The sequence below is a fragment of the Pristis pectinata genome, chromosome 15, assembly GCF_009764475.1.
Source record: "Pristis pectinata isolate sPriPec2 chromosome 15, sPriPec2.1.pri, whole genome shotgun sequence".
Taxonomy (NCBI): Eukaryota; Metazoa; Chordata; class Chondrichthyes; order Rhinopristiformes; family Pristidae; genus Pristis; species Pristis pectinata.
In genome coordinates, this window is record NC_067419.1 from 46,095,054 (window position 1) to 46,122,924 (window position 27,871).

Genomic DNA, 27,871 nt, shown 5'->3' on the forward strand with positions numbered 1-27,871 from the left:
TGATGTTGTGCCGAACTAACTGAGCTAATGACACCTAATTACACTAATCCCTTCTGCCTGCACATGGTCCATATCCCTCCATTCTTGGCACATTCTTGTGCCTGTCTAAGAGCCTCTTAAACACCTCTATCGTGTCTACCTCCACCACCAACCCTGGCAGTGCATTCCAGGCACCCACCGCTCTCTGTGTAAAAAAACTTGCCCTGCACATCTCCTTTGAACTTACCCCCTATTACCTTAAACTCATGCCCTCTAGTACAAGGCATTTCTTCCCTGGGAAAAATATACCAGCTGTCTACTCTATCTATGCCCCTCATAATCTTATAAACCTCTATCAGGTCTCCCCTCAGCCTCTGCCATTCCAGAGAAAACAACCCAAGTTTGTCCAACTTCTCCTTACAGCACATGCCCTCTAATCCAGGCAGCATCCTGGTGAACCTCTTTTGCACCCTCTCCAAAGCCTCCACATCCTTCTTTTGTACTCCTCTGAGTCACGTAGCTGCTCCTTGACCTCATTGGGATTTCTGCGCACTTGCGGCCTGCAGACTGGCTGAATTATTTATCCTCGGAACAACAAATCGAAGCAATTTACTGGGAATGTAGTGTTTGAGGCATCTGTGTGATCATCTGTTACGTTAATGCAAGCTATTTTTTTGCTGCAATTTTACAGGAGACTGCAGCTTTCGATTTAAGATAATTACCAAAGGGGTTTGTGTCAGGAGATGAGGAAAATTATCTGTAAGCAGTGAGTTGTGACTGGAGACACGTTGCCTGTAAAGGCAGCAAAAGCAGATTCAATGGGAACATTCCAAAGGAGAACTGGAGAAATAACTGAGTGGTGACAGGGACGGAGCAGGGGTAGTGGGAGGAATTGAAGACTCGTTCAATGTGTTGGCAGGATGGGCAAGATCTCCCCTCATATGCTGCTTGGCTTTCTAATTCTACACCTGCCTGACACAGTTTATCCCTGACACAGCTTCTCCCTGACACAGCAGGCAATTTACCTTCCAAATTATTGCATAAAAGTGCAGAAATAATTGGAGTCGCAGAGTCATACATACAGCACGTAAACAGGCCCTTCGGCCCAACTCGTCCATGCTGACCCTGGTGTCCAACAAGCTGGTCCCGTTTGCCCGGGTTTGGACCACATCCCTCTAAACCTTTCCTATTCATGTACTTATCCAAATGTCTTTTAAATGTTGTTATTGTACCTGTCTCAAGCACTTCCTCTGGCAGCTCGTTCCATATACTCACCACCCTCTGTGTGAAAAAATTGCCCTTCAGGTCCCTTTTAAATCTTTCCCCTCTCACCTTAAACCTATGCCCTCTAGTTTTCAGCTCCCCTTCTCTGTGAAAAAGACTGTGTTCATTCACTCTATCTACGTCCCTCATGATTTTACACACTTCTATAAGGTCACCCCCAAGTCTCCTATGTTCCAAGGAAGAAAGTCCTAGCTTGCCCAATCTTTCCCCATAACTCAGGCCCTCGATTCCTGGCAACATCCTCGGAATTAGTTCAGGAGACAGGAGGTCAATGTCGGTTTGGCCACCCCTGGAGCATTGTGTCCAGGTGTGGGCGCCATGTTTTCGGAGGGAGGTGAAAGCTTTGGAGAGGGTGCAGAAGAGATTCACTGATTCCCGGGGAGGAGGGACAGACAGACAAGCTGGTGGTGTTCTCCTTGGAAAGAGGAGGTCATGAGGGGATCTAGTGGAGGGATTTAAATATCATGAAGGGTACAGACAGATAAGGAAACACTGTTCCCATTGGGAGAAGGGATCAAACATGGAATGAAGGTGATTGGCAAAAAAAAAATAACATGACGGAAATCTTTTTTGTACAGTGAGTGGTTGGGGACTGGAGTGCACTAACAGGGGAGCAGGAGAGAAGGGAACTGGATACTGAACAGGAGTGTGGAGGAGTGGGTCGAGGTGGGCTGTTCTCACTTAGAGCCAGTATGGACTCGACAGGCAAATTCATGCTGCAATATGCTGTGATTCTATCTCCCTCTCTCTTTTTCTCTCTCTCTCTCACGTGCTCTCTCTCTCTCTCTTTCCCTCCCTCCCTCTTCCCCTCTCTCCCATCCTTCTCTCCTCCTCCTCCCATTCCTTGCCGTGGAGCTGAATGCCCTGAGCTTTGTGCAGAGATGAGGCATGGGCTGGGAAGGGCCTGGTCTCTGGACAGCTCAAGAGCGGAGCGGCAAGCCCACTGGGGCGGTTGAGAATCCAACAGTGTTTGACAGTTAAATGCCGACAAGCAGCTTCCCCTGAGAGTAAAGCTCCAGGCCGGGAGGAGGGAACCCCTCCTCGGTCACCAGCTGTTGACCTGTGGAGTGATCGCAGCTGCTGTATTGGAGAAATGTCAATGGGATGAGGATAAAGCATGTGGGCTTCTGCCCCACCGTCTTGGGTTAAAGGGTCTGCTGTTTAGGATTGAGATGAGGAGAATCTTTAGTCAAGAGGACAGTGAATCTTGAGAATTCTCCAGCCCAGGGTAGTGGATACTCTGTGGTTGAATATGATCAAGGCAAAATCAATGGACGCTCTATGGAATAACACACAAAAAATGCTGGAGGAACTCAGCAGGTCAGGCAGCATCTGTGGAGGGAAGTGGACAGTCGATGTTTCGGGCTGAGTCCTAATGAAGGGTCTTGTCCTGAAACGTCGACTGTCCATTTCCCTCCATAGATGCTGCCTGACCTGCTGAGTTCCTCCAGCACTTTTTGTGTGTTACTCCAGATTTCCAGCTTCTGCAGTCTCTCTTGTGGACGCTCTATGGAATCAAAGCTGGGGGAAAGTGCTGAGGCACAGGGTGACCTGTGTTCCCATGGAATGTGGAGTGGGCTCAGGACACAGTACCCCTCCTTGTTTCTCATGTTCCCGTGTTCGGCAGAGATCTGGGAGCTGAACATTAGCAGGAGCAGGCCATTCGGCCCATCAAGCCCATTTTCTGTTCATCGAGGTCATGGCTGATTTTCTCCCTCAGCGTTTTCCCCGCACTATTCCCATATCCCTTAATATTCCAGAAATGTATCGATCTCTGCTTTGAATAAAAGCAGTAGCTTAAACTCCACAGCACTCCAGGGCTGAGAATTCCAAAGAGTCGTCATCCGCTCAGTGAAAAAAAATTCTCCTCATCCCAATCCTAAATGGCTGACCCCATATACTGAGGTGGTGACCCCTTGATTGTAGGTTCTTCAGTTAGAGGAAGCGTACTCACTGCATCCAGCCTATTGAGCCCTGTAAGAATTCCAAAACTCTGGAGAATACAGCCCTGACCCAAATCTCTTCTTGTGCAGAAAACCTGCCATCAAGCAGACAGCCCAATCTTGCATGTGAGTTGTCCATGGTTGGATGTACAAGCAACTTTGGACAAGCAAAGACCTCCTTGTTCATCCAGCCTGCCCAGCAGAAACTGTGATACTTTATGCAAGTCCACATGTCTACCTACTCTAACCACTCCAGATCAGTCAACCTTCTGGGAGAGGCACTGGATTCTTTCACCCATCTCTAGTTGATACAGAACGTTGCAACAATGCTCTTTATTCTTGAAGTGCACCTTCTGCATGATTGACCTTGGAGTATTGAGATACATAACACTGAGCTCCTCTGCTTGCTTTACCTTGCTTTCACCCTGACTCCGTATCAGTGTGACAGGTACAACTCTGGTCGAGCTTTCTGCATTCCTTTCACACTAACTGACTAACCGAGCGTTACTTATTTAATGTTGATGGCAGGGACCTGACAAGCCGATGCCTGGTTTTAGGAGTCTTGCTGGTTTTTATCGTGTGCTGATGGTGTGTGTCTCTTTGTTTTGACAGTTTGCAACTTGATCGAAACACGCTACCTAAAAAGGGACTGAGGTAGAGATATTTTAATGCTAATTACAACTCAGTGTGTGCTTCTATCGGTGCCTATGGCAGTGTCAGTCTGTGCACTTAAGACTTCATTCTGCATAACTGGTGTCGTTGGTTTGGAAACCCTGCTTGTGGGCGGTGGGGTTAAATGCCAGCTTGGAATAGCTCTGGAGACGTAAACTGTTCCGACCGTGCCAAACCCAAGATGGGTGCTCAGCCCCCTGAGAATTTTAATTCAGTTAAAGCAAAAGTAAAGATCTTCTATCTGTGACAGTGACAGTGTTGGTTTGATGTAAAATCCCAAGCTGTCCACTGTTGTCCCAGTGACACAGTGGGCCTGTGTATATGATAGCTTAACGGTTATGTTCCTCCATTAATATAACCGAGCCCACTCAGGTTGTCCCACAGCCTTGCTACTGGCAACACACGACACAGACAAAGAAACATAACCTGATTCTCACTCTCACATGGATTCATCGAGTCTCCATGTTCTACCCCTCCCTGTCCTACCTCCTCCGCAGCGGAAAACTAACTTGTCTGCTCTTTTCCGATGAAGGGTTTTTGGACCTGAAACGTTAACCCTGTTTCACTCTCCACAGATGCTGCCCAACTAGCTGAGTTTTCCCAGCATTCTCTGTTTTTATCTCAGATTTCCAGCATCTGCACGGTATTTTTTAAAATATCTTTCACTTTGTGGTTATGTCATTGGATGAACATTTCAGAAGCTTGGATTAATGACTTAAGAACATTAGTTCTGATCCCACCACAATAACGAGGGAATTAAATTAACCCGCAATAAAATCCGTAGTGAATGTGAAACTACCAAATTGTCATAAAGCCCCATCCAGCTCATTGATGCTCTTCAGGGAAGGAAATCTGTTGTCCTCATCTGGCCCGGCTTATATGTGACTCCTGGCCCACCACTGTGGTTGACTCCCCACTACCTCCTGAGGACCATCAGGACCAGGCAGTCTATCAAGAAGCAAAAAGCCGCAGATGCTGGAAATCTGACATAAAAACAGAAAATGTCAGAGACACTCAGGAGGGGCTGGAAACACTCAGCAGGTCGGGCAGCAACTGTGGAGAGAGAAACATAGTATTTCAGGTTGGAGACATAAGAGACTGGACTGGAATCTGGAGCAACGCACAAAACGCTGGAGGAACTCACTGGGTCAGGCAGCATCTGTGGAGGGAAATTGGACAGTTGACGTTTCGGGTTAAGACCCTTCATTTGGTCTTGATCCAAAATGTCGACTGTCCATTTCCCTCCACAGATGCTGCCCGACCTGCTGAGTTCCTCCAGCGTTTTGTGTGTTGCTAATGTTTCAGATTGACCATCCATCAGAACAATAACATGGTAACGGACACTATATGAGGTCCACATTCTGTGAATGACGAAGTAAATATAATCTAACCGATCTAATTATATTTACTTAATTAATAGTCTCACCCCACAGCTTCACCTGAAGGAGTCGAGCAAAATACTCTGTCGCAGTGTACAGCATATTCAGGTCTTTGGGGTTATTAGCTTGGAGTGAAGGGTCATGTGGGAATTTAAATTTGCTCTTCTTTTGTCCACCTCCTTTGAGAAAATTACTGGGGGCATGTGAGCCCCTGTTTGCCCATGCCCCCTCCCCTTGTGAGGCCTTTGTTGGAGAGAGGGGAAGCCACAGTAGGAGTCTGAACACAAGGTGAGCCTTTATCTCAGTGGTGGAGGAGCCCATCATTCCCTGCAGCACTAATGCCGAGCAGAAGCCTGCCCCCCGCTTGAGCAACCTGTCTCCAGGAAGTCAGAGACTCATACAGCACGGAAGCAGGCCCTTCGGCCCAACTGGTCCATGCCGGCCAAGATTCCCATCTAAGCCAGTCCCACTTGCCCACATTTGGCCCATATCCCTCTAAACCTTCAGCATCGATGTACTTGTCCAACTGTCTTTTGAATGTTGTAATTGTGCCTCTATACACGTACCACCCTCTGGGTAAAAAAGTTGTCCCTCAGGTTCCTATTAAATCTCTTCTCTCTCACCTTAAACCCATGTCTTTTCATTCTTGACTCCCCAACCCTGGGAAAAGAGACGGGAGATTCCACAGTGGGGTGAGACTGTGGGCAAGTTCCCTGACTAAACAATGGTTGCACACAGATTGCCTGTGTTTATTCAGACCATGCTATTAAAGAATGAGAAAAAAGGCCATTCGGCCCATCTGAACCATTCCCTTGTTCATGCTCCATACAAGCCTCCCTCTATCCCGCCTGTGTTTATCCAGTTTCTCCTTGACCCCATCTCTGCTCCTTCCCTTTGATCCCTTCCTATGGGAGAAAGTTCCTCGTTCGCCCCCTCAACTCTTGACATACACTTCTCTCTTGAATTTCCCACTGGAGTTATAAATAATATATAATACTGTCCTGTATACAATCCCTTATTTCCAAGGCCTCTGGTTCTGATCTCTCCAGAAGGACACATTTTCTCTACGTTTTCATTTCATAGTCATTCCTAATTTTAAAGACTTGAGCTCAGCCTCCCCTCATTACAGAGAGAAGAGCCACAAATTAGATCCTTTTGCATAAGCTCCACGCGCATAATTAAGCCATCGCATAAGACCTGTTCTTGGCATACTGTGAAAATAAATAAGACTGACTTTTATTTATTTAAGCTCCCTTTATTTTTTGTGCTGTTTGCAAATATTCATTACGACACCACAAATTGCTCCTGTGGCCCAATTAGGTTGGCACTGCAGCATCTTCAGATTGATCACAAGTGTTGTCTTTCTTCAGTGGTGTCTCCAGGGAGAAGCAGTCTAATCTGCTCTCCCCTCATGGTCAAGGACACTCTTTACCCCTTTGTTCACTGCTCTACTTTGTGTTTCGTTCCACCAGTTCCGAGGTAAAGACTGCTGGGATTTGATCCCTCCATGTGTTCAACCTTGTATTGCTCTGTAATCCCCTCCAACCCAACCAAGCCTCCAAGGACCATGCATTCCCCAAATCCTGCTCTCTGTGGTTCATTCCATCGCTGGCAACTTGAGCACTGGAATTCCTCTCCCTAAACCCCTCTGCTTCTTGCTACTCCTTTAAGATGTTCGTTAAGACCTTCCCTTTTGAACCAGTCACCTTCCCTGCTCCCTCCTTCTGTGGTTGGATGTCAAGACTTGTTTGAAAGCAGGCATTTGAAGCACGTTGAGGTGTTTTATTACAATGGTGATGATGGTGCAGTGGTGATGGGGCTGGTCAGTGCTGGGAATGTCTAACATCTACCTGTGACTACATCCCCGCAGGTACACACCGTCATCTCGGCAAACGAGTCAAGAGGAGGGCAAGGAGTGGCTTCGATCTCACTCCACTGGTGGTCTTCAGGACACAGTCAGTCAGTCGCCTCTCCCCTCTCCCTCTGCCATCTCCTCCCCTTGTAGTGGGATCTACAACTTCACTCATTTAGGTGAGTGCCCCTCCGACCTCGGCTTTGGGGGTAATGTGGTTCTGGTACTGGGCTAGTATCTGGAGCCTGGGGCTAGTGATCGGGAAGCATGAGTTTGACAACCTGTGGTGAATTGTTAGTTAAATTAACTGGGAATAAAAGGCCCGACTCAGATTTGGTGACCATGAAACTTCTCTGTTAGTATTGAAAACCTATATAATTCATTGGTGTTCTTCAGGGAAGGAAATCTGCCATCCTTACTGAGTCCAACCTATATAGAATCAGAATTATACAGCACAGAAACAGGCCCTTCAGCCCAACTTGTACATGCTGACCAAAATACCTATCTAAACTAATCTCATTTGCCCACACTTGACCCATATCCCTCTAAACCTTTCCTATCCATGTACCTGTCCAAATGTCTTTTAAATATTGTTATTGTATCTGCCCCAACTACTTTCTCTGGCAGCTCGATTCACATACCTACCACCCTGTGGGTGAAACAGATGCCCCTCAAGTTCCCATTAAATCTCTCCCCCTCTCACCTTAAACCGATGTCCTCCAGTTCTTGATTCCCCAACCCTGGGAAAAAGACTGTGTGCCTTCACCTTTTATACACCGCTATAAGGTCACCCCTCATTCTCCTATGCTCCGAGGAATAAAGCCTGCCCAACCTCTCCCTGTAACCTAGTCCCCTCGAGTCCTGATTTATGTGACTCCAGACCCACTCTTAACTAACCTTTGAAATGTCCTAGTGAGATAAGATAAGATAAGATAAGATATCTTTATTAGTCACACGTATATCGAAACACACAGTGAAATGCATCTTTTGCGTAGAGTGTTCTGGGGGCAGCCCGCAAGTGTCGCCACGCTTCCGGCGCCAACATAGCACGCCCACAACTTCCTAACCTGTACGTTTTTGGAATGTGGGAGGAAACTGGAGCACCCAGAGGAAACACACGCAGACACGGGGAGAACGTACAAACTCCTTACAGACAGTGGCTAGAAATGAACCCATGTCACTAGCACTGTAAAGTGTTATGCTAACCGCTATGCACAGTGATTACCAGACTATTGATCAAGAGGCATGTTCAAATCCACTGTGGTAGCTGATAAATTTAAATTCAAGTATATAAGAACATCTGGGACAAAAAAACTGTTGTTAATAAAGAAATCTATAAAATTACTGAATTACTGTAAAAGCCCTCCTGGTTCTTTCATGTCCTTCAGGGGAAGAAATCTTCTGTCCTTGCCCAATCTGTCCTATTTTGCGACTCCAGACCCACCGGAAAAGGCCGCCAGGGTTGCGACGAACCTCAATGAGTAATTCAGTGAGGCAGTTCGTCAGCACTTGTCAGGGACAAGTAGAAACGGACCACAAATGCCAGCGATGCTGACGTTGTGTGAACGATAGCGAATATGTGCCATCGCTCACAACAAGATATTGGGAAGGGGTGGTTTGGCTTCCCATCTCTGGGTGAGAGGAATGTTAATGTGGAGGATTCAGGATCTGTCATCTGAACAACTTCTGCCAAGTCGCTGCCTAGTTCTTTACCAAACCAAGTTAAACTCGAATGAAATGGTACCTGGCTCTGGCACTTCATCAATAATGATTACAGGAGAGGGTGAAAATCTTTCAGCCTTAACTAAAAAAAATGAATCATATATAAATGGTGAGATACTATGCAAGAACTGCAAGTAATTTGGAAAATTAACAGAGTTTTCTTGTTTATTGCAAGAAGAATTGAATACAAAAAAGAGAGGATGTGTTTCAATTTAATGGTCACGAGTCAGACCACATCTGGAGTACTTGGTAGTAGAGTGACTCTGGAGGGCAGTGTCTTGTGTCTCTGGAATACATGGTCTCCTTGTTTAAGGACAGATGTTAATGCATTGGAAGCGGTTCAGAGAAGATTTATCAGACTGATACATGGAATGGGCAGGTTGTCTAATGAGGAAAGATCAAAGTCGAGTTTATTGTCATCTGCACAAGTTCATGTGTGCACAGGTGCAATGAAAAACTTACTTGCAGCAGCATCACAGGCACATAGCATCAGATAAGCAGCACTCACAAGAAAAACATAAATTAAACATTAACAATTTTTACAAGGAAAAACACAATTAGAACAAAAAAACAAAGTACATTTTAGTGCAAATTGGTCACAGTGTTGCTATACTGAGGTAGTGATTAGGGTTGTGCAGGTTGGTTCAAGAAGTGAACGGTTGAAGGGAAGTCGCTGTTTTTGAACCTGGTGGTGTGGGACTTCAGGCTTCTGTACCTCCTGCCCAATGGTAGCTGCGAGAAGGTGGCATGGCCCAGATGGTGGGGATCTTTGACGATGGATGTTGCCTTCTTGTGTCAGCACCTCCTGTCGATACTACCGATAGATACCTCTAGATACTCCAAGTTAGGCTTGCTGAAGTTTAGAAGAGAGAGAGATGACTTAACTGAAATGCATGAGATATTGAGGGTTGGATATGAAGAGGATGTTTCCTCTTGGAGGAGAATCAAGAGCTGGGGGAGGTCACCGTTTAAAAATAAACCCATTAAAAACAGAGGTGAGGCTCATTCCCCAAAATAAGGTGTAGTTTGACCATCTACATATTATTTCAAGCAACCTTCCAGAGGCAGGTTGATTCTTGATAAGCAAGGGAGTGGTGATTTTCAGAGTAGAGGCCAGTGCTGGGAAGGACAGTTTGGTACAATGGACTCAGAGGAAGGGAGAGTCCAGAGGTAGGCAGGGCCCTTGTAGGATGGGGGAAGATCACAAAGGTAGTGAGGCTTCTGGTCATGCAGGTGATGATGAGAGTTTTAAGCTGGCCCACCTCGGTGATGGAGACCCGTCACAGATGTGATGGTAATGGTTGATAGGTTCACTGGTAAGAGGTAGGTTAGAGGAAGAGAACAGGGCGAGAACAAAAGAGACCAGGATTTTATTTCTAAACTAAATTAATATTCTCAGAAGTGCCACAGTGGGATTTGAACTTGTCTTCTGTGAGTAATTGGCCCTGGTGTCTGGATTGTGAGTAAACAAGGTCATCCAGAATTGTCTTGTCCTCGTCCTGACTCGCTCCAAGTTCTATTCACTCATTGGTCTTTGACGTTTTGACCTATATTGGCACCTGGTTAAGCAAAGCCTCAGTTGTAAAATTCTCACGAAGCTAAAGCTCTCCTCTTCCCTGTCCTATAACGTAGAACAGTACAGCGTGGGAACAGGCCCTTCAGCCCACCATGTCTTTGCTGACCATGATGCCAAACTAGCTAATCCCATCTGCCTGCACATGGTCCGTATCTCTCCATTCCCTGCCTGTTCATGTGTCTGTCTAAGTACCTCTGAAACATTGTTATCTGCTTCCACCAACTCCCCTGTCAATGCATTAAAGGCACCTACTACTCTCTGTGTTAAAAAACGTGTTTGTTAATCTCCCTTAAAACTTTCCCCTCTCACCTTCACTGCATGTCCTCCAGTATTTGACATTTCCACCCTAGGAAAAAAAGACTCTCTCTGTCTACCCTATCTATGCCTCTCATAGTTTTAAAAACTTCTATCAGGTCTCCCCTCAGCCTCTGATGCTCCAGTGAAAACAACCCAAGTTCGTCCAACCTCTCCTTATAGCTAATATTCTCTAATCCAGGCAGCATCCTGGTGAACCTCTTCTGCACCCTCTCCAAAGCCTCTGCATCCTTCCTGTAATGTGGTGACCAGAATTGCACACAATACTCCAAATGTGGCCTAATAGCCATGACCTTGAGGGTCCGAATGGTGTACTCATAGATTCATTCAGTCAGAGAGAGAAACAGGCCCTTCGGCCCAACGAGTCCATGCCAGCCATCAACTACCCATTTAAACAATGCCCCAATCAGTGAAGGCAAGTATATCATATACGTGCTTTACCACCCTATCCACTTGTGTTGCTTGTTCAAGATCCCTATGTACATCAGTGCTCCTCAGGGTCCTGTCATTTACATATACCTTGCTGTTGCACTTGACCTCCCAAAATCCAACACCTCACACGTTTCCAGATTAAACTCAATCTGCCCTTTCTTCACCCAAATTTCCAGCTTGAGCAGGTGACTGGCCCCAGGAGGGGAAGGGGTCTTCTTGTGCCATTGTGAGCCGCTGAGATTTGTATTTGTTTGACTTGCAGTGAGCCCTACTGCAATCTCCCAATTTCATCTATCAGGTCCCAGCATGATGCGCTCGAACAGCATTCCCACACAAGATTCCTCCTTTGACCTGTACGGAGACTCCCAGCTGGGCGGAAGTGCCATTTCCCTGGAAGAAAGACCAAGGACGATGAGCAGATCGGGATCCTTCCGAGACAGCATGGAAGAAGGTTGGTGTGATCTGTTTCTGTGTGTACCACCGGTGATGGGCTGTGGTGGGAGTTTGGGGTTTCTTAATAGGTAGAATATAGAAGAAAGAAACAGGAACAGGTCCTTTGGTGCATGATTTTCTACAAAATTAATTAAACTAGTAATTAAACATCTAACTGACCTAGTCCCTTCTCCCTACACAATGTCGATATCCCTACATTCTCTGCACATTCATGTGCTTATCTAAGAGCCTCTTAAATGCCTCTATTGTGTTTCGTTCCACCACCACCCCTAAGAGCACAGGGTGACCAGGGCAAGGAAGAAGGTGATGAGGTGCAGCATCCAGTCTCGGCAAACTGCTCACAAAATGGTGTTTGAAAGCCCTTGGTTAATTTCGACTTCAGGGACCCAGGTTCGATCCTGACTTTGGGCGCTGTCTGTTTGGAGTTTGCACGTTCTCCACGTGACCATGTGGGTTTCCCCCGGGTGCTCCGGTTTCCTCCCACATCCCAAAGACGTGCTGGTAGGTTAATTGGCCGCTGTAAATGACCCCTTAGCACAAGAAAGAGTCAAAGAGGAGTTGATGGGCATGTTAGAGGGAAGTTGCAGAGGTACAGGGAAATAAAGAGAGGGAATGGGATTGATAGGATCAGTCCTTTGGAAGCCTGCATGGACACGATGGGCCAAATGGCCTTCTACTGTGTTGTTATAAGGTGACGTGAAAAAGCAGGCAGTTTAACAGGAAGTGTTTCTGATTTTCCTTTCATTACAAGGTATTCCATTGTGCATTTGAAAGATTATTGCTGAAGTTTCATTAACCTTGCAGAAAGTTAGTTTAATCAGTAATATAATTTTTTTTAATAAGCCTCCACCCATGAGAAATCCTGACAACAGCACATTGGAAATCAGTTTAATGAAGTATTCTGAAGTGTTTCACTTGAGTGCCATACACTGGTTGGATTCTTGCCAGATTGGGTACCTTTTGGAGTGGACAGTCTTATAAGATGTGCTGCCTTGAGTCCTTGAGCTTGAGGATAAGAGTACAGTTTGCAGGGGTTTCCTCAACCAATGCAGTACTAGAACTGTGTGCTGCGAAATGTCAGTGTCCTCTGGAGACTACAAGGCCAGTGACCAGCTTGCTTATTGGCCGCTGATGAAGCCTTTAATTGGTCCAAGGCCTGATCTGGTTGGTGCTGTGTCCAGTGGGGGTGGAAGGGTGGGGGGAAATGGTGAGCATTGCTGGCTCGTAGTGTGAAGGAGAGTCGTGGAAGTTATGTGGACAAGATGAGGGGTTGGGTTAGAGTCATAGAGCAATACAGCACGGATACAGGCCCTTCAGCCCAACCAGTCCATGCTGACCACGATGCCCACACAGCTAGTCCCAACTTCCTGCGTTCGACCCATATCCCTCCAAGCCCCACCCCTCCATGTACCTATCCAAGTGCTTCTTAAATGATACTATTGTACCTGCCTCACCCACTTCCTCTGGCAGCTCGTTCCATATACTCACCACCCTTCAGATCCCTTTTAAATCTCTCCCCTCTCACCCTAAACCTATGCCCCCTAGTTTTGGACTCCTCTGCCCTGGGGAAAAGACTGTTACCGTCCACCTTATCCACGCCTCGTAATTTTAAAAATTTCTCTAAGGTCACCCCTCATTCTCCTACGTTCCAAAGAATAAAGACCCAGCCTGGCCAACCTCTCCCTATAACTCAGGCCCTCTGGTCCTGGCAATATCCTCGTAAATCTTCTCTGCACTCTTTCCAGTTTAACCACATATTTCCTACAACACAGTGAACAAAACTGTACACAGTGCTCCAAGTGCGGCCTCACCAATGACTTATACGACTGCAACATAATGTGCCAACTCCTATACTCAATGGGTTGGGTCGGAGGATTGGGAATGGGGATTTTCACCGGCGGTGGGGACGTGGGATAGAGAGCAGGGTGGGGGGTTGGGGGATGGGTGATGGTGGGAGTGGGATCAGTGACCAAGATGTAATTGGCCACTGTAAATTGCCCCTATGTGTGGGGAGAGAGGTAGAATCTGAGGGGAGTTGATGGGGATGTGGGGAGAACAAAATTGTGTAACTGGATGCATGGGTTGGTACAGACATGATGGGCTGAAGGGCCTGTTTCCCGTCGTGTGCTCCTACTGTGCATCGGTGGTGGAGTGAGTTTCTCTCTCCACAGCATCTGTGGAAAGAGAAACTCACTCCACCAGATATCCAGCACCTTCAGTTTTCTTGACTTTCAATCCCCACGCCTTTGTCTGACTGGGAAATCATGGCTAAGATCAGGGACACCACACCAGGAATGTCATACCAGCACTGGGCTTCACTCAGCACTGCGTGTTCTGAGATTACCCTGAGATCAATGGTTATCTTGGGAGGAGAGATGAGTTGCATTAATCCAACAGGAAGACCCATTCCTAAGAGAGGGTGGCAGTGAGCCATTTTCTCGAATAGCAGCAGTCCTTCTGGTGAAGGTGCTCCCACTGTCATGTTGGAGAGGGAGTTCCAGGGTGATGAAAGGTTGACGATAAATTTCCTAATCAGGATGATGTGCATCTTTGAGCGCTGATCACAGCAGAATGTAAGATCTGGGGTAGATACTGAGAAGCTGTTTCCCCAGAACCAGGGAGACACAATGTCAGGATAGACGAGGAGATGTTAGTATAGTTTATCAGCTAGATTAAAGAGGGAGGATTTTCTTATCATAGATTCTATTGAAGGAGAGAGGTAGAGAGCTAATTCTAGAGTTCAGGACCCAACAGCTGAGAACACAGCCACCGTAGTTGGAGCCATTACATTCAGGACAATCAAGGGCCAGAGTTGCAGAAAGTTGCAGCGATCTTGGATGGTTGTCAGGCCAGAGAGAGGTAGGGAAGGGAGAGAGCATGGAGGGGATGGAAAGCATGGACAAAGATTTTAACACTGAGATGATGCTTGACTGGGAGCCAGTGTAAATGTGAGAGCACGGGGGTAGGAATGGGTGAACTTACAACAAAGATGAGCTTACACAGCTCTGTGAACTCACCTACAGGGTTTTGATTCTCTGAAATTCTCTACTGCTGAAACAATGGAAACTCCCCAATAAATGAAGTACCCACTGGATGCTCAGGAGTACAACTTTTATGTTGAGTGTATTCAAAGCCAGGTGAATATGGTTTTGGCAATTAACCAACGGGCAGACGAGTGGACTTGAGACACAGGATCAACCATGATCTTATTGAATGGGATAGCAGCTTCAGGCGGCTGGAGACACCAGAGACTGCAGATGCCGGAATCTGGAGCAACACACAATCTGCTGGAGGAACTCAGCGGGTCCGAGCAGCATCTGTCGGGGGGAAAGGAATTGTCAATGTTTTGGGGACTGAGAGTGGAGAGGCAAGGTGGCCAGTATAAAGGAGAGAGGGGGAGTGGTGAGAAAGGAGTCCGAGGTGATTGGTGGACAGGGGAGGGGTGTAAGGTGACGGGCAGGTTGTGCCAGGTAGGGGAGGGTGGGGTTCGGAGTCAGTGGCAGGTGGATGATAGATGGGGGCAAGCAAAGAGGAAGTAGGTAAAATAAACCTCTCTCCCTCTGCTCAACCTGCCAAATTCTTCCAGCAGATTGTTTGTTGCTTCAAGAGTCTGAATGGCGCATCCCAGCTGCCCTTTCCCTGCAATGCAGTTCAAGTACGATGTGTGTTGTGAGTTTGTGTCTCTACAATCAGTGGCTTCTCTCCTTTTGTTTTGCAGTCCATGGATCTTCCCTGTCACTGGTTTCAAGCACATCATCTCTTTATTCCACAGTAAGTATCACTACCAATTCTCTACCCACTGAAGACGAAATACAGCTATCAATGTCTATCAACACATTTGCAGCAGACCCACATGCGGATGGGTCAGGCCAGCGGGGGGGCAGTTTCCAGATCTAAGTTCAGTGTTTCTTCCAAGCCACCAAACCTAGCATCATATCAATTACCAATGTATTTCTTTAAGCAGAATTTTTATTTTCAACACTGGCTCAGCCAGTAAGTTAGAAGGGGGATAAGAGTGTATAACTTAGAGCACCCTACACCCTACAAAGTCAAATTACTCAGAAAACAGATCTACTCAAAGAGCAGAGAAAGTTGAAAGTGCAGCAACTTTTCCTGGTAAAAGCAGGGTCATTTCTCCAAAGAATTGATAAATTGGTTTATTATTGTCAAATGTACCGAGGTACAGTGAAAAACTTGTCTTGATACCATCCATACAGATCAATTCATTACAACAGCGCATTGAGGTAGTACAAATGAAAATAATAACAGAATGCAGAATAAAGTGTTACAGTTACAGAGAAAGTGCAGTGCAGGCAGACAATAAGGTGCAAGGTCACAACGAGGTAGATTGTGAGGTCAAGAGTCCATCTTGTTGGACAAGGGGACCGTTCAGTAGTCTTACAACAGTGGGATAGAAGCTGTCCTTGAGCCTGGTGGTACGCGCTTTCAGGCTTTGTGAGTCGATGTAGTGAGTGGAGGGTAGTTCCACATAAATTATGCACATGAAGTCAAGTTGGTCACTTAAGGCTGTATAGGCACCAGGCTTGATTGACAGAGAGTTTATCTAATCATCACCACCCTGGCTGGCTGTAATTACTGTATGTAACTCTATTCAAAATGTTATTTTCTCAATTTTCTTTGAGTGAATGAACACCAAATCCCTAAGGATTGTCCCATCTTTTTCCCCAATAGCTCATTCACGAACTGTGGTGAAGTCAAAGATCACAGGACAAGGTCACAACAACAACTTGCATTTGTACAGCACCTTCAATGCAGTAGAACATCCCTAGGTACCTTGGACCAAAAGTCTAGTTTGTGGGGCACTGTCCTGTGCTTTCACCTTCAAATGTTTCAAATGTTCCATTCAATTACAGAATTACTACTGCATAGAATGGGCCTATTTAGTCACTCGTACAGCACAGAAAGAGGCCCTTCAGCCCACCATGTGCATGCTGACTTTTTTCATGTACATTTGACTTTCTAAAATGCATCACTTTGCATCTTCAGGATTAAATTCCATCTTCCAATGCACAGTCAGGTGATCAGACCACTTTGTAAATTACAAGACCTCGATCAGTTCAGCTATTAGCCTTCTATTTCCCAGTGGCTCCAGCCAGAACACGCAACCTCTCAATTTGGTGGCATCTAGTAGATAGGACTGAGTCTGGTATTTAGAACAGAGAACATAGATCAGTACAGCACAGGAACAGGCCCTTCCGCCCACAATATCTGTGCCAAACACAATGCCAAATGAAACCATATCTCTTCTGTCTGCACATAGAACAGTACAGCACAGCACAATACAGGCCCTTCAGCCCACAATGTTGTGCCGACCTTTAAACCTCACCTAAGACTATCTAACCCCTTCCTCCCATATATCCCTCTATTTTAAATTCCTCCGTATGCTTATCTAGCAATCTCTTGAATTTGACCAATGTACCTGCCTCCACCACCGCCCAAGGCAGCGCATTCCATGCCCCAACCACTCTCTGGGTAAAAAACCTCCCTCTGATATCCTCCTTGAACTTCTCACCCATTACTTTAAAGCCATGCCCTCTTGTATTGAGCATTGGTGCCCAGGGGAAGAGGCGCTGGCTGTCCACTCTATCTATTCCTCTTAATATTTTGTGTACCTCTATCACGTGTCCTCTCATCCTTCTTCTCTCCAAAGAGTAATGCCCCAGCTCCCTTAGTCTCTCCTATCAGCCTTCTATTTCCCAGTGGCCCCAGCCAGAACACTTAACCTCTCAATTTGGTGGCATCTAATAGATAGGACTGAGTTTGGTATTTAGAACAGAGAACATAGACCAGTACAGCACAGGAACAGGCCCTTCAGCCATGATATCTGTGCCAAACACAATGCCAAATGAAACTAAATCTCTTCTGTCTGCACATGATCCATATCCTTCCATTCCCTGCATAATCATGTCTGTCGCAAAGCCTCTGAAGTGCCACTGTCGTATCTGCTTCCAGGACAGTGCCCCACAGACTAGACTTTTGGTCCAAGGTACCTAGGGATGTTCTACTGCATTGAAGGTGCTGTACAAATGCAAGTTGTTGTTGTGACCTTGTCCTGTGATCTTTGACTTCACCATAGTTTGTGAATGAGCTATTGGGGGAAAAGATTGGGGAAAACCCCCCAGCAGCCTGTTCCACACTCTATGGAAAAAACTTGCCCTGCACATCTCCTTTGAACTTTCCCCCTCTCACCTTAAATGCATGTCCTCTAGTACTTGACATTTCTACTCTGGGGAAAAGATTCTGACTGTCTATCCTATCTCTGCTTCTCATAATTTTATAAGCTACTATCAGGTCTCGTCTCAGCCTCCAACACTCCTGAGAAAACCCAAGTTTGTCTAACCTCTCCTTATAGCTCATAGCCTTTAATCAAGGTGAACCTCTTCTGCACCCTCTCCAAAGCCACCACATCCTTCCTGTAATGGGGTGACCAGAATTGCACACAATACTCCAAGTGCAGCCTAAGCAAAGTTTATGATGGCTTTGTTTTCGTTGCCCTGTGCGGGGCACGACAATTTGATGACTGGCAGGCACGGTAGTGTAGTGGTTAGTGTAACGCTATTACAACACCAGCGACCCGGGTTCAATTCCAGCTGCTGTCTGTAAGGAGTCTGTACGTTCTCCCCGTGACTGCATGGGTTTCCTCCGGGTGCTCTGGTTTCTCCCACATTCCAAAGACGTACGGGTTAGGGAGTTGTGGGCATACTATGTTGGCGCTGGAAGCGTGGCGACGCTTGCGGGCTGCCCACAGTACACTCTACGCAAAAGATGCATTTCACAGTGTGTTTTGATGTACATGTGACTAATAAAGTTATCTTCTCTTATCTAATCTTACATATGGACAATGTGGCTCGCTGAGCCAGGCACGTGGGGCCTCGAATCGAAAGCCCTTTGCTGCTCCTCACCCATTGTATGTGGGAGCCAGGGCTACACCTTCTTTCCAGGGTCCCACACTGCGTGAGAGGCTCTCTATGTTGGACAGACCAAAGGCAGAAACAAGGACCTCAAGCAATGTGGGAGCAAGAGGGGGCCATTTAATTCCTGCAGTCTGTATCACCATTTGGTCATATCGTAGAGTCATGGAGTTATAGAGCATTGCAGCATGGAGACAGGCCCTTTGGCCCAATCCATCCATGCTGACCATGGTGCCCACCCAGCTAGTCCTATTTGCCTGTGCTTGGCCCATATCCCTCTACACCTTTCCTGTCCATGTACATTCAAATGTTTCTTAAATGTTGTTATTGTACCTGGCAGCTCATTCCATATACGCACTACCCTCTGTGTGAAGAAGTTGCCCCTCAGGTCCCTTTTAAATCTTTCCCCTTTCACCCTAAACCTATGCCCCCTAATCGATGTATTAATTTTTTCTTAAGCCTATGCCCTCTAGATTTTAGTTCCCCTTCCCTGGGAAAAAGACTGTGTGTGCATTCGCCCTATCAATACTCCTCATGGCTGGTCTGTACGTTTAATCCACCTTCCCACTTGGTTTCTGTGCCCCTGGACATGTTTCTCAGACAAAAGGAATCTATCCATCTCAGTTCTGAGTGTTTCAGTTGACATCCTCCAGAGCCACCGTGCCCCAGGTCCCCAGAACTACTTCTTGACATCCCACTGGGAGCCCTGGCCTAATTTTCCCATGTCGCTGGCAAGCCCAGCATTTATTGCTCCTCCCTAATTGCCCCTGAGAAGGTGGGTGGGAGCTGTTGCTTTGGACCACCACAGCTGATGTACTGAAGGGGCTTCCCCCACAGTGCTGTTGTAGAGAAAGTTCCAGGATTTAGAACCAGAATCAGCCAAGGTGCTCTCTCCCTCTCTCTCTTTCTCTCTCTCTCTCTCTCTCTTTCTCTCTCTCTCTTTCTCTGTCTTTCTCTCTCTCTCTCTCTTTCTCTCTCTCTTTCTCTCTCTCTCTCTTACTCTCTCTTTCTCTTTCTCTCTCTCTCTCTCTTTCTCTCTCTCCCTCTCTATCTCTCCCTCTCCCTCTCTCTCTCTCCTTTTCCCTTTCTCTCCCTCTCTGTTCCTCGCTCTCTCTCCTTGACTCCTCTCACTTTCTCTCCCACTATCTCTTGTTCCCCCTCTCCCTCTCTTTCTCTCACTCTTCCCATCTCTCGCTCTTCTTTCTCTCTTTCCCTCCCCTTTCTCATTCTCTCTATCCATCCCACTCCTACTCTCTCACTATCTCTCTCTTTCCCTCCCCCTTTCTCCCTCTCTCTTTTTCCCTGGTTTCCTTCTCGCTCTCTCTCTCTCTGCATCTCTCTTTCCCCTTTTCTCTTCCCATCTCTCTTATTAGACAACTAATACTTGTGCCGAGGAACCATGATCCCTCTGGTTTATTGGTGGTGGAGCGGAGACTGATGCATCCAATTCCATGCTGATGACAGCCTGGGTCCCTCCAGGATGTTCTAATTTCCATGGTTACACTCCATGTGATCCCACTGATGGGACTCTGTGTCTTGTTGGCTACATAGGAGCCTTGAAGTGGATCAGACCAGTGAGCCAAGCTCAGCTAAGCATGCTGCCAAGTGTTGGTAAAGCCTGCTGGCTGGGGAATTGAGCAAACAAAAGCCTAGGCCATGGATTTGAATGTAGGCCATCTGGATAAGGAATTCAATACTCAATCACCATAGCAACAGGGGACGACAATCCTGTTTGAGTCCAACCAATAGGCTGCAGGTTTGATAGCTCAGGTATCGACAGATATCTGAATCTTACAGACAGAACAATCAGGGAAATTTTTCTTTTTGACACCATTTGTCACCTGATTTCCCCATGAGGCTTCAGATCGATGTACAGTCTCAGTGGTACTTAAAGTGTGAGAGATGAGGGGAAGGAAAGGGCTTCCATTTCTGAAAGCCTTTCACAACTAAAGCCTTTACACCATGTGAATTAAAAAGTGATTCACTAAAGGGTGGTATCCATTGCTAGCAAGGTCAGCATTTACTGTCAATCGTTAAATGCCTCTGAACTGAGCAAGTTGTTGAGTGAAGCACATTGGGTGGTCAGGAGTTACGTATAGCACGGACTGGGCGAGGAAGGCAGATTTCCCTCCCTGCAGGACCATCGTGAGCCAGAGAGGCGGAGGTCCAGTAGTTGAATTGTCACTGTTTTCCCGTCAGTAGAGGACATCTGAGGGGGAAGTTCATCAACCACCCATTGACACCAGTCCCACACTTATCCCATTTTATTCTCCCCGCATTCCTAACAACTCCACCACTCACCTGCACACTAAGGGCAATTTACAGCGGCCAATTAATTAGTAATTGGTTTATTATTGTCAAATGTACTGAGATACAGTGAAAAACTTTGTTTTACATGCCATCCATACAGATCATTTCAAACACAAGTGCATCAAGGTAGTACAAAGGGAAAAGCAATAACAGAATGCAGAATAAAGTGTTACAGTTACAGAGAAAGTGCAGCGCAGGCAGACAATAAGGTGCAAGGCCATAACGAGGTAGATTGTGAGCTCAAGGGTTCATCTGTATTGTACAAGAGGTTCATTCAGGAGTCTTATAACAGCGGGATAGAAGCTGTCCTTGAGCCTGGTGGTACATGTTTTCAAACTTTTGTATTTTCTGCCCAATGGGAGGGGGAAGAAGAGAGAATGTCTGGTGTGGGAGGGGTCTTTGATTATGTTGGCTACTTTCCTGAGGCACCAGGAAATGTAAACGGAGTCAAAGGAGGGGCGGTTGGTTAACCTATCAACCTGGATGTCTTTGGGATGTGGGAGGAAACTAGAGCACCTGGGGTAAACCCACAAGGGTCATAGGGAGAACGTGGGAATCCCACACAGACAGCAACCGAGGTCGGGATTGAACCCAGGTTGCTGGAGCTGTGAGGCAGTGGCACTACCCGCTGCCCCACTGCATCACCCAGATTTATTTAATGAATTGAATAAATATCCCTCAGCTGCAATCATTGGATTCAAACTTGTGTCTCAGCATCGGTGGTCCAGCTTTCTGTCTGCCAGTCAAGTAACTGAACCTCTTTGCAGGTATGTTCACTGTTATAATGTATAAAACGTGGAAGGTGAATTAGGCACAGCAAGTTCCCATGCACTGCTGGCTGATAATCACCAGATCATCTGCTTTTGGAGACTGACTGGTTTCAAGGCAATGGGGAAAACTCCCCATCTCTCCCTTGCCAAACAGCAAAGGCACTATACAAATGCAATTCCTGCTTTCATGCTGTACCTGGGTTATGAAAACCCAACTTACAGACAGCCCCAGAGAAACAAAGGACTGCAGATGCTGGAATCTAGATGAAAAAACAAGATGCTGGAGGATCTCAGCAGGCCAGGCAGCATCCATGGAGAAAAACAGATGGTCAACGTTTCGGGTCAGAACCCTTCTTCGGGACTGACCTGAAACGTTGACTATACGTTTTTCTCCACCACTGCTCCCCCTGGCAGCCTGTTCCAGGTATCTACCTTTCTTTGTGTAGAAATCTTGCCCCGAACACCTCCTTTAAACTTTCCCCCTCTCCCCTTAAATGCATGTCCTCTGGTATTTGACATTCCTACACTGGGAAAAAAATTCCAACTGTCTGCCCTATCTATGCTTCTCATAATTTTCTAAGCTTCTATCTGGTCTCCTGTCAGCCTCCGATGCTCCAGAGAAAACAACCCAAGTTTGATCAACCTCTCCTGATAGCTCATGCCCTCTAATCCAGGCAGCATCCTGGTGAACCTCTTCTGCACCCTCTCCAAAGCCTCCACATCCTTCCTGTAATGGGGTGACCAGAATTGCACACAGTTCTCCAAGTCCGGCCTAACCAAAGTTTTATACGGCTGCAACATGACTTCCTGAGTCTTATACAATGCCCCGACCAATGAAGGCAAGCATGCCATATGCCTTCTTTACCACCTTACCTACTTGTCTGGGTTTCAGGTTGATCACCCTTGATCAGAGCAGTGAAAGAGAGAAAACAAATTAGCTTTAAGTTTCAGGGAGGGTTGGTGGGGTTGAGGTGTTAAATAGGTAAATTGGTTTATTATTGTTGCATGTACCGAGGTACAGTGAAAAACATTGTTTTGCATGCCATCCATACAGATCATTTCGTCACATCAGTACATCAAGGTAGTACAAGGAAAACAATAACAGAATGCAGAATAGAGTGTTACAGTTGCAGAGAAAGTGCAGTGCAGGCAGACAATAAGGTGCAAGACCACGATGAGGTAGATAGTGAGGTCAAGAGTTCATCGTATCGAACTAAGGGACTGTTCAATAGTCTTTTAATAGTGGGATAGAAGCTGTCCTTGAGCCTCGTGGTACGTGCTTTCAGGCTTTTGTATCTTCTGCCTGATGGGAGGGGGGAGAAGAGAGAATGTCCGGGGTGGGAGGGGTCTTTGATTATGTTGGCTGCTTTACCGAGGCAGCAGGAAGTATAAACAGAGTTCATGGAGGGGAGGCTGGTTTTCGTGATGTGCTGAGCTGTGTCCACAACTCTCTGGTTGGAGAGAACGGTTTGTCATTGAGTTCATTGAAAACAGAGATTGCTAGATTGTTGGCTACTAGAGGAATGGAGGGATACAGGGGCAGAGCGGAAAATGGCGTTTCACATAGAAATCTTGCCATAATCTTCATGAATGATAAAGGGGGTTAAATAGCCTGCTCCTGCTCCGATGTCTTATGTCCTTAACTACAGTTAATAAGTAACACATACACACTGCAACTTCAACTGAAAGGCCATGTTGTGGTGTTCAAGTACATCTGATTAGATTCATGGCACTGTTGGGGTACAGAGCTATGATTCTAGTCAGATATACTTAATCACAACAGCACTGTCTCTCCATTGTAGTTGCAGTGGGTATGTGGAACTTATAACCCAGAGTTACATAGGAACAGGGTAACCCATCAAGTCTTGCTCAAGTTGAATAATATAATTTTTTTCAAAACATCTCTTCAATATCAAAGTCTCTCGTGCACGACGTCCGATTACCACCAACTGTCTGTTGCTTCTGGTTTAATGAAAGGTTTTTATTTTCTTTTACTTCAGGCTGAAGAAAAAGCACATTCAGAGGTAAGTGTTGGGCTTTGGTACTGGGCCAATGGCATTTCCGGACTTAAAAGCTGCCTGTTCCATTTCAGATCCGCTCGTTTTGCATGCTTGCATTGGATCTGGGCATCTCTGGCATTTATTACCCATTAAATTCCCCAGAACTTTAGGGCTTTTAGGAAGGTGGTGAAGAGTTCACACAGTTGGCTTTATAATTGGGACGTGCATGTCCCTATTCCGGATAATTTCCTGAACTGAATTTAAGTTCCCCAGTGGTGTGGTGAGATTTGAACTCGGAAGTCAGGTGTCTGCATTAATTAAGCAATGTACCCACAATGCTCACAAGATCACAAGACAAGGGAGCAGAAGTAGGCCGTTTGGCCCATCGAGTCTGCTCCAATCTACCATGCTACCATATCCCTCCTTCCCCCAAATACTTCCCAGGGACTGGCACAGAAAAGGGAAGACACAGGAGACTACAGATGCTGGAAACAACACACAACGTACTGGGGGAACTCAGCGGGCCGAGCAGCGTCTGTAGGGGGGAGAGGAATTGTCAATGTTTCAGTTTGAAACCCTGCATCAGGACTAAGGGTGGAGAGGGGAGATGGCCGGTATAAAAAGGAGAGGGGGAGTGGTGAGACGGGCTCCAGTGGGTGATTGGTGGGCCAAGGAGGGGTGAGGGATGACAGACAGATGGAGCCAGGTGGGGGAGGGTGGAGCTGGGGGACAAGAGGCAGGTGGATGACCACAAAAGGCCGGATGGAGCCCGGTGTGTAGGGGGCAGCGTGAAGGTTGGAGACGGCTGCTGGAGGGAGATAAGCAGGAACACAAAGGGTTACCAGTGCTGGACCCTGATAAGGAAGGAAGGTGACGATGCGAACCACTGGGGGAGAGGTGTGTGGCAGGTCAGGGGGGTGAAGTGTGTGGGTGGTGGGTGGGTGGAACCTGGAGGGGGAAAGGAATGAAAATAGGTGATGGGGGGGTTGGAAGGGTGTATGGAAAGGGGAACAGTCGGAGGGTGGAAAGTTGTTCTAACATTCTTCTGCATGGGTGCATGTGTCTTGGTCTGCCTAGTGTTGGAACTTTAGATATTCTGAGGGGAAGCATCTCTCTCCTCACTTGCTCTTTAGGTGTCACTGGAAGGCCTGGTGTTTCTTGTCCGTCTCTGCTTGCCCCTTCAGAAGGTTGTGATGGGTCTTCCAACTGCATCACTGCAGTCCCTGCCACGAAATGCCGGTAGTTGGAACCATCTAGGATTCGGGCCCAGTGATAATGAAGGAACGGGAATATTTTTCCACATAGGAATGGCATGTGTAGTAGAGGGGCAATGGGAGGTGATAGTGTTCCCATTACAACTGGCCTTTAAGGCTGGTGAGGTTTGAAGGTTTTGGAAATACTGGTAAATAAGCCTGGGCAATGAATATTAAAACTAGAGTAGTGAGGTGAATAGGTAGTGGTCAGAGATACAGTGGGTCCTTGAAACCAGATTTAAAAGGAATGAAGCTTTCAAAGCAGATTTTGAAAGGAAGCTCTATGAGGCAATAAACTGAACTGGAACGAGATTGGCTCTTTCCAAGTCTTCTCACTTTGAGAGAATATTATTCATTTGCTTCATTTTTTGGAGCTTTCATTGAGTCTGGATCCATCGCCCTCCCTGATTACAACAACCCGTTGTGTAAAACCATCTCCTCTTTGGTTCTTCTGCCACCTCTCTGTGAATGTACATCACAGATACATAGATGGACAACCTCAGGGAAATGGGATGTCAAGAGGATGCTGAAATGAGTGGGAGATATGAGGAACTCCTTGTGGAGTCTTCTCTGAGTTGATAGGATGGGGTGGGATTAGTGACTGAAATCTATCCTTCTGTGACACCGTCTTAAACTCAAGAGTTTTATTGTTCCCCTGACAATAGCAAATCCGAAAACTTCGGAGAGAACTGGATACTTCCCAAGAGAAGGTTGCTACACTCACCTCCCAGCTCTCAGCCAACGTAAGTTTACAATCTGTCCTATTTGTACATTAAGATCTATACTCTGAAAGAGACGGTTGGATGTCGTAGAGGAGGAAGGGTCAGGGGTGACTGTGTATGAAGGAGGAGTGGCATTGCAGGCCCAAAGGGCTGGATGGCCCACTGCTGGTTGATTTTTATGTTCTTTCATTCATGTGTGAGGTTGAAGACAGAGTGGGAGTGGAGTTAAAAAAACAAACTGCTGGAGGAACTCAGAAACGGACAGTCGACCTTTCCAATCGAGACCCTTCATCTGGACTGAAAGATAGAGGGGAGGTAGCCGGTATAAAGAGGTGAGGGGAGGGGGTGGAGCAAGAGCTGGTGAGCCATAGGTGGATCCAGGTGAGGAGGGGTGATGGGCAGATGGGGGAGGGGAGAGTGGGAACAGTGACAAGAGGCCGGGAGGTGAGAGGTGGAGGTGGCAAAGGGCTGCAGATGGTGGAGTCTGATAGGAGAGGAAGGTGGAACCAAATAAGGGAGGTGTTTATTTCCACCAGTCCTACCCTATTGATTTATTATTGTCACCTGTACTGAGATACAGTGAAAAGCTTTTGTTGCGTGCCATCCAGACAGATCATTCCGTACATAAGTACCTTGAGGTCGTAAAAACAAAACACAATGCAGAATATAGCATTACAGTAATAGAGAAAGTGCAGTGCAGGTAGACAAATAAAGTCCAAGGGCTACAACAAGGTAGATTGGGAGATCAAGAGTTTATCTTTTAGCGCACAAGAGGTCCGTTCAAGAGTCTTATAACAGCAGGATGGAAGTTGTCCTCAAGTGGCAGAACGTGTTCTCAAGCTTTTGTATCTTCTGCCCGACAGGAGAGAGGAGAAGAGAGGCAGATGGGAACAGTTGGGGGAGGGGACCCAGTGGGAGGGGTGTGTAGGTGACAGACAGATGGAGTGGGTGGGGGAGGGGAAAGAAACGGGAGGGAGTGGAATTAGGGTGGTCACCCTGCCAAAGTGCGGTCTCCCCTACGTAGAGGAGACCAGGTTGCGACCAGTGAATGCGGCCGACTTCTCAAGCAGTCCCTTGGGATCGAGGACCTGCATGCATGCCCACCGAGGCTCCAGGTATCACAAGAAAGACTCCTTGGGAATCACAAAATCACAAGACAAAGGAGCAGAAGTGGGCTATTCGGCCCATCGAGTCTGCTCCGCCACTTCACCGTGAGCTAACCTATTCTCCCATCTAGCCCCAATTCCCGGCCTTTTCCCCACATCCTTTGATACCTTGACTAATTAGATACCTATCAATCTCCTCCTTAAATGCCCCCAATGATTGGGCCTCCACAGCTGTATGTGGCAAAGAATTCCCTAAGTTCACTACCCTCTGGCTAAAGAAATTTCTCCTCATCTCTGTTCTAAATGGGTACCCTCTAATTCTAAGACTGTGCCCTCTTGTCCTGGACTCACTCACCAAGCTACCAAAACCTGGGATCGTTTCCAAATGTAGATAAGCCCCTAATTCTTCTACACAGTCCAGCTGAAATGACCAAACAGATCACCTTCATCAGTATCTGGTGCTGGAGGAGAGGTTACTAGCACTGATGCTGATGGAAATCCAATGGAAAGTGGCGGAGAGATGGAAATCGAGGAATGTGGAGATCTCAGAGGTCAGGGGCAGAGTCAAGGCCAGGAGGATGATCCAAAGCAGGAATGAGAATTGTTAAATCACGAGTTGTGAATCTGGGTTAGTGAGCACGTGGATGATGGGTGGATGGGACATGGTGTGAGTTAGGGCAGAGCAACAGAGGAGGAGACAAGATGCTGAGATCTGGATAAGCTCATGTTGAGGCAGTTCCACTCAAGAGTTAGGTGACTTGCTGAACATTGGAGTTCAGTCGGAGTGTGACATAGTGACGCAGCTGGCAGTGCCGCTGCCTCACAGCTCCAGTGACCCGGGTTCGATCCTGACTTCGGGCACTGTCTGTGTGGAGTTTGCACGTTCTCCCTGTGACCACGTGGGTTTCCTCTAGATCCTCCAATTTCCTCCCACATCCCAAATTTGGTAGGTTAATTAGCCACTGTAAAATTGTCCCTAGTGTGTAGGTGAGTGGCAGAGCCTGGGGGGAGTTAATGGGAATATGAGGAGAATAAAAAAGAATGAATTAGCGTTGGATGAGTGTAAATGGGTGGTTGATGGTCGGCATGGACTTGCTGGGCCAAAGGGCCTGTTCTATGACTCGATGACAAACCTCAGATAATGATTCAAGTCTCAGTTGAGTTACTGAGC

General features: G+C 46.8%; 1 protein-coding gene across 7 annotated transcripts in view; it reads left to right on the forward strand.

Annotated features, from left to right (window-relative positions):
• nav3 (neuron navigator 3) overlaps positions 1-27,871 on the forward strand; it is a 377,674-nt gene that overhangs the window by 298,160 nt on the left and 51,643 nt on the right. For 6 of the 7 annotated variants that reach the window (XM_052029889.1, XM_052029891.1, XM_052029892.1 and 3 more), the window contains 6 exons: positions 3,819-3,860; positions 7,128-7,288; positions 11,417-11,605; positions 15,326-15,378; positions 23,620-23,643; positions 25,538-25,615. In XM_052029889.1, coding sequence (XP_051885849.1) covers positions 3,819-3,860; positions 7,128-7,288; positions 11,417-11,605; positions 15,326-15,378; positions 23,620-23,643; positions 25,538-25,615 — 547 coding nt within the window. The remainder of the gene's footprint in view (positions 1-3,818; positions 3,861-7,127; positions 7,289-11,416; positions 11,606-15,325; positions 15,379-23,619; positions 23,644-25,537; positions 25,616-27,871) is intronic. The other variant, XM_052029890.1, reaches the window with a different exon arrangement.